We start from the raw sequence: 7,500 nt of genomic DNA, 5'->3' as shown, positions 1-7,500 counted from the left end.
ATCCATTAGGCCCGGTGTGGGTCCACACAGACACACACACAGCTTGCGGTAGTCCAGTCTAAGAGCCTACAGCACGGTGGGGCTCTGCAGCACACTGTTTACAGAGCACAGAGAGAGAGAGAGAGAGAGAGCAGAGCTGATCTGGGACCAGCCTGAAGGCTTTATACAGAGCTGCACAGGGGGTGACACAGAGCTCTGCGGACTGACGTCAGACCTGCATATTCACCAGAGCTAGTCAAGACAGAACCATAGCCTGGAGAGGGGCGCTGTGTGTGTGCGTGTGTGTGTGAGTGTGTGTGTGTGTATTTGAATGTGAGATAGTGATCGTGCTCGTCAGGCCCTATTTTTAAGGCCTGTGACTCGAAGCGCTGTGTGCACGCGCGCGTGTACGTGCGTGTATGTGTGTCTGTGTGTGTGTGTGTGTGTGTGTGTGTGCCTGTGTGTGTGTGTGAGATCATGATCGCACTCGTCAGGCCCTATTTTAAGGCCTGTGACTCGTAGAGGGCCCTTGCCTCAGCACGCCCGTTGGGTTAATGAGCAGCCTCTTCAATTAGAACCAATCTGTGAGTCAGTGTGGCATCGGGAGGCACAGCTGCTTCCAGCCCCACACTAACTCTGCCGGCCTCTGGGACCACTCGTCTGGATCAGCTCAGTCAACCCAACACCCCTCTCCTCTCCTCTCCTCTCCTCTCCTCTCCTCTCCTCTCCTCTCCTCTCTCCTCCTCTCCTCTCCTCTCCTCTCATTTCGTCTCGTCGCTATCCTCCTCTCCTTCTCTCCCCTCCTCTCTCCTCTCCTCTCCATCCCCTCCTCTCCTCTCTCTCTCCTCTCCTCTCCCCTCCCCTCCCCTCTCTTCTCCTCTCCCCTCCCCTCCCCTCTCCTTTCCTCTCCTCTCTCTCCATCCTCTCCTCCTCTCCTCTCTCTCTCCTCTCCTCTCTCTCCTCTCCTCTCTCTCCTCTCCTCTCCTCTCTCTCTCCTCTCGATCGTAAAGAGGTATACTCAAACAGGCAGACACCCACACCCACACACACTTAATAAATAGCTGGGTGGAATTGATGGCTGTGTTGGCGACGATCAGGTGAGCAGACATAGGCGCATGCATGTACGCGCACACACACACACACACACACACACACACACACACACACACACACACACACACACACACACACACACACACACACACACACACACACACACACACACACACACACACACACACACACACACACTAAATAGCTGGCTGTAATTGATGGCTGTGTTGGTGAAGTTCAAGTGAGGAGACTATCTACAGTTCCATCAGTATGGATCTGCATTTATCCCCCTACATCCCCTCCCCCACTCTCCTCATCACACACCAGGGACCCCCGCAGCATGTCCCTCTGATGAGAACACTGCTGTGGGGGTGTTAGGGGTGTTTATGTGTGTGTACATACTATACTGTTCAATGTAGCAATATTTTATGTTTGATTTAAATACTGTGTGTGTGTGTGTGCGCGTGTGTGTGTGTGTGTGTGTGTGTGTGTGTATGTGTGTGTGTGTGTGTGTGTGTGTGATGAAGGCGAGTGGTCTATTTTCACAATCCTTAACGTCTCTGTGACCTTAACGTGGAGCATCTTTATTCATGCACACACGCGCGCACGTGCGTGCGCGTGTGTGTGCGTACACATCAATACGTAGGGGCTTCAAACAGCAGCCTTGGCTGAAATGAAAGGCGGATCTTCATCTCGGAAATGGCAGGAGAACACAATAACTTGTGCCAGCTTTGCATTCCCAAACACTTCTTCCAGATGGCTTATTTCCATAATGACATTGCATCGCTTCCGCGTGCTGCCCGAATAAAACTCAAAAGAGGAGGACGTGACAACGTATGTTATTTCCCCTCTCATCACCTTTGATGAGGGGGTGGTCAGGTTGGGGGGAGGTGCAGAGTCCTGGTGGGCTGAGAGGGGTGGTAATGACTCCTAACCCCCCCCACCCCCCGCCCCCCCCCAGGTCACCATTTCCTCTTCTCTGCCTCCTGGTTTGTGGGACTGTGTGCCTTTCAGAAGGGGACCTCTGTATTCTCTGCTCTCGGCTTAAAAAAAAACCCTGTTTACAGGGACACACAGAGAAGATGCTCGCTCCTGATTTAAGGCTTTTTCAAAACGTCGGTTTCTGCCACATAAAGATGAGCGAGAGCTTGGTAAGGTCTGAACGAGTGGTGATGCAGGGTGTGGGGGGAGGTAGTGTGGAGATACAGGGGTGAGGAGGGGGGGGGGGGGGGGGTGGGGGGACAACGACACAGTACCACAGCACTGTCCCCAGACCTCTTATCTACTAGCAGACAGCCCTGACCTGGCTGATATATGTGACAAGACCAGGATGTGGTGACAAGGCCAGGAAAGAGATGGCACAAAGAAAAAAACATCCTCCACCACGGAACCGCTCTTCACATCACCAACCACAGTGTGGATTGTGTGTGTGTGTGCGTGTGCGCGTGTGTGCGTGTGTGTGTGTGAGCGAGAGAGACAGAGAATCAATGGTCTACCGCCACAGTAGGGAAAAACAATGTATGTGTTTCTTGTTTCTTCGTATGGGAGCAAGAGAAAGGGAGAGATCACAAGTCTCTCACACTCAAATACACACACACACACACACACACACACACACACACACACACACACACACACACGTGTACACACACACACACTCACACACACACACACACACACACACACACACACACACACACACACACACACACACACACTGAACTGTAATTAACATCACAACCATACTGTAGGTAGAAAATAAACAGCTAAAGCACAAAGCTTGTAAATCGTGCATCCAAATACAGAAATACCGTAATGTTGATGGGAATATTCCCACTTCGATGACTTGCTATACTAACCACATATGATGACACAGACAGATGAGCAATAGACTGTAATTCGAAACAGCATCATAGGCTTTTGAGAGCAGTGGACTATACACATCAGGGGAGGCTAGTGGAGGTGGAAAACGGAGGATGGGCTCATTGTAATGCATGGAATGGAATAAGGAATGGCTATCATTCCTCATTCCATTCCATGCATTACAATGAGCCTGTCCTCCCGATTTCTACCTCCACCAGCCTCCCCTGATGTGTACAGTACAGTCTGCTGATACACAGCTATCATCAGTACCATCATTCCCTCTCCAACCCGCTCTCCCTCCTCTCTCTCTCTCTCTCTCCATCCTCTCTCTCTCTCCCTCCCTCCCTCCCTCCCTCCTCTCCCATCCGTGAGGCTGAGAGCGGGTGCTTCAAAACAAAATGAGCTCCACTCCCTTGACCAAAGTCAATTTTTAACCTTCCAAGCAACCAAGATTACCGCAAATCCCTGCGAAGCCACAAACCGACCGAGCCAACCGAGTGTTTTCACCTTCCGTGTTCTACATCAAGGTCATGGACCACATCACAGACGGAGCACCGGGAAAAAAACAAAACAGGAATACATTGTGTGCGCGCGGCGGTGGGCGGAGAGAGGATCGCTTTACAAGGAAAAAGCCGGGCGGGGGATTAACTGGGAGTGAAAAGTTAACTCTCCACCATTGCCCCCCCCCTCCCCCCGCCATCGCTGTCCACCCCCCATTCCCCAGCCCCCACCCCGCCCCCTTTTCCTTCTCTCTGATCAGCGCAGTGAGGGAATACAACACACTGCACCTGTACCTTACCCCCCCCCCCCCCATCCCCATCCCCATCCCCATCCCTCCATCCCTCCATCGCTCCACTGAGTCAGTCAGTGCGCCGACGGGAGAGCTGCCCTGTGTCAGTGACTCACAGCGGAGCGTCTGAACATCCGTCTGACATCACCACATCTGAGGCTGTAGGTGGGCTGGGCTGGGCTGAGGGGGGGGGGGGGCAGCAGCTGAGGTGAGGTGGGCTGGGCTGGGGGCCTCTCTCTCTCCCCCTCTCTCTCTCTCTCCTCTCCTCCCACCAAGAGACAGACAGCCAGCCAGGTTTCCCCCATGGCCCCTCTCTTCACTTTCATCTTCGCTTCCCCATTCTTCCATTTCCTGTCCAACATAATGACACCCTGGCAGGCGTCCTAATGGAGCCGTAATAGTCCTTTAAACAGGGGCGGGGAGGCAGGGAGACAGGGGGGTCACGGCGGGGAGGCAGGGGGGTCACGGCGGGGAGGTGGGGTCAATGTGAGAGGGGTGGGGGGGTGGGGGGCATGGAGGCAAACGGGGGGAAAAGGGAGGGGGTAGCCGTGGATGAGTGGGTGGGTGGGTGGTGGGAAGGGGGGCCAGGGGAGGGGGTCTGGGACGGGTGTGTGTGTGTGGGTGTGAGCCCCCCGACCCCCCCCCCCCCCTCCATCCCCCCCACGGCTAAGGCTGAGGCTGCGATGGGGTGTCTTTGTATAATGAAGGGATCGGCAGGGTTTACCCCCGTGTGCGCTGACATTAGGCTCTGTATGCATGAGGGGAATAAACCTGCTGCTGATGTTTCAATCCCCATCCCAGGGCTTAGTCACGCCCCTGGCTTCTCCAGCGCCTGCCAATACACACCACCACTCTCTCATTATCCAGGCCCCACATCCCATCCATGGCCAAAACTTACTCACTCATATTATGAGCATTTTATTAATCTATTTCAACAGCGCACTTGTGTACCGTGTAACAATTCTCCGACATCAACACCCCCCCCCCCCCCCCCCCCCTCCCCTTTTGATTCTAATACGAACCGCCTTTCAGCGTCTCTGTGGGGAAAGGAGACATTATCAATACATGGCCCGAGGATATTTTCGTTTTAACATAGTTTTGAATTATGCATTAAAGGTTCCGATTACCCTGTCAAACGGCGAGAGACTGCCGCGCCCCCACGGAGGACGAGGTGGCAGGAGGAGGAGGAGGAGGAGGAGGAGAAGGAGGAGGTGGTATTAAGAGCTGAAGAACTTGCAGCTCTTTATTACAGTCTTTAAATGAGGTTTATCTCATACAGTACAGTACAGTACAGTACCAACCTCCCTGCATGGAGACGCCCTGTGAGGTGATGTGTTGCTGTCAGTTTGTCAATTAAACAACACGGTGTTTAAGTCCTCAGAAAGCCTCCGTGTTGGTAGGGATCCTTTACGATGAAGAGATGACTAACATCGCCTGTCATCCATCCTCTCCCATGCCTCCTCTCTCTCCCTCCTCCTAACACACCCAGGCATCTACCCAGGGCTCCTCCTCCAGTCATCAGCCCCCCCCCCCCCCCTTCTCCACCCCCCCACCCCCCACCCCCCCATCTCCGACGTATGATTAAGTCTGACCCCGGGGTGGTAACACCTGTAGCGCCCCCCCCCCCCCCCCCCCCCCCCCACCACCACCCGTCTGTCATTCCTATTTCAAAAAACCTATTACAGAGATCTGAGTTCGCTGTCAGACGTTTTCCCCATTCCGTCTTATCAGTGGCGGGACTGATGTCTGGCAACGGCAAACAGAGTCTGTGTAAAGTGCTTAAATAAAGCATGAAATCAACAGGATGCCTGCCCGAGGCGTGCTGTGCCACATCTCCCCTGTCCAGAGGGTCCCACCGCTGCAGGCAGGTGCAGCTGCTCACCTTCACACAGCATGTACCTCCATTTGGGCTCATCAACGGGGACCGCTCTGACTCGACGTGTTTAACACAGACAATGGGCCCCATCCATATTTGATGCAGACACACTGTAGGCTGTGTATAAAAAGGAAATTCTAATCTGACTGTGTGTGTACAATGTCGGCCATTTTTCTGCCTCTCTCCCGACAGATGGATTTGCATACATTGGAGGGAGAGAGAGAGAAAGGCTGAGGGCTTGAAAATCCTCCTCCCCCCCCCCCCCTTCATTTTAGCTGTTTGGTCATGGTGGCGTTCGTACGTGGGCTAAAAAGGAGTAAGCTATTTACACCACGTATTTTCAGCCTTCAACAGGCTGTTTGAGGAATCCAGACACGTAACATACTTATCACTCACTCCACAGCTTATCTGGTGAGTGTTTGTTTGTGTATTCATGTGTGTGTATTTGTGTGTGTGTGTGTCTGTGTATTCATGTGTGTGTGTGTGTGTGTGTGTGTGCACGCATGTGTGTGTGTTTGTGTATTAATTTGTTTGTGTGTGTGTGTGTGTGTGTGTGTGTGTGTGTGTGTGTGTGTGTATGTGTGTGTGTTCGTCTGTGTGTGTGTGTGAGAAGATGAGGATGTGAAAGGGAAAGCTACCCACAGCTCTAAGACGTTTGAAGAAGAAGTAGAAAACGTACCGGGGAACTGGTAGCTGTAGCTCGGGGCGAATCCAGTGTATCCACGTCCGTATGTGGCCACAATGTTGGGGTAACCTTGGGAAGGAGAAGGAAAACACAACTTTAGTGGACTTCATTTAGTTGTAGGGCTTTGTCCAAAGAGCACCAGACAGTTCAGCGCCACTGGAAATACCATGTTGTACAATGCCCCTTATATCGAGTATCGTCTGTACACCTTTTTCATTTCTATACCTGCAGTATATTTCCCTAAAGCCACCCAACCAAACAATACAGGAACTCAGATAGCATAAGTGTGAGGGTAGCCCGTCCTACGATTTCTACCTTCACCAGCCTCCCCTGGTATGGACGTGGACAACCGTCACACACACACACACACACACACACACACACACAGACACACACACAGACAAACACACACACACACACACACACACACACACACACACACAGACACACACACACACACACACACACACACACAGACACACAGACACACAGACACGCACACAGACACAGACACACACACACACACACACACCGCTGCTGGACTGGAGCGATGCTCTGGAACCCACTACTCCCCTGTACTGATGATGTGATACAAGAGTAGCCACTAGCTAGCCTCAGATTTAGCTATCTGAATTCCTACCTCCACCAGCCTCCCCTGGTCCCTCCTCTCTCTCTCTCTCTCTCTCTCTCTCTCAAGGTGGAACACAGCTGAAGGTGCTTTCTTCCTGAGCATGAAGAAATACCCTGTGCCTTCCTTACTCAAGCAGGGGGACGGTGAGTCAGGTTTCCGTCGACTATGAGAAAATAACTGACTGAGTGAACCATATCAATATTCAAATTGATTTGGATGATGTACGGCGTACAATGATGTGCACAGTAATGAGATATGCACACCAAAATAATCATGATAACATATTTGGTAAATAAATACACAGCGTTAAAAATGAGTGTGTGTCATTTGGGAATTCATTTGCCATCTGTTGTGTATTTTTTTTTTGCGCTACCAATTGCTGACGCAGAATGTTTTATTGATGACGGCCCACAAGTTATTCTAGGTCTGTTTATTCCATGGCATTTCACATTGTTGTTACATTTTTTTGCCGAATAGAAAAAATTAGCAATATGTCAGCCGAGCAGTTACCAGTCGCGCACACCAGGAAACACGGGAAAGTAGGCCAGATCTCAGTATACAGAAGGACACACACACACACACACACACACACACACACACACACTCACGTGCAAACACCGTAC

General features: G+C 51.9%; 1 protein-coding gene across 1 annotated transcript in view; it reads right to left on the bottom strand.

Moving 5' to 3' along the window:
• LOC310823044 (RNA-binding protein Musashi homolog 2-like) overlaps positions 1-7,500 on the bottom strand; it is a 192,374-nt gene that overhangs the window by 34,453 nt on the left and 150,421 nt on the right. Inside the window, exon 9 of the mRNA XM_083695717.1 lies at positions 6,241-6,350. Within this exon, the coding sequence (XP_083551843.1) occupies positions 6,241-6,350 (110 nt within the window). The remainder of the gene's footprint in view (positions 1-6,240; positions 6,351-7,500) is intronic.

Source organism: Argentina silus (assembly GCF_951799395.1).
Source record: "Argentina silus genome assembly, chromosome: 2".
Classification (NCBI taxonomy): Eukaryota; Metazoa; Chordata; class Actinopteri; order Argentiniformes; family Argentinidae; genus Argentina; species Argentina silus.
The sequence above is the reverse complement of the archived record's forward strand: the minus strand, read 5'-3'. Positions and strand labels throughout refer to the sequence as shown.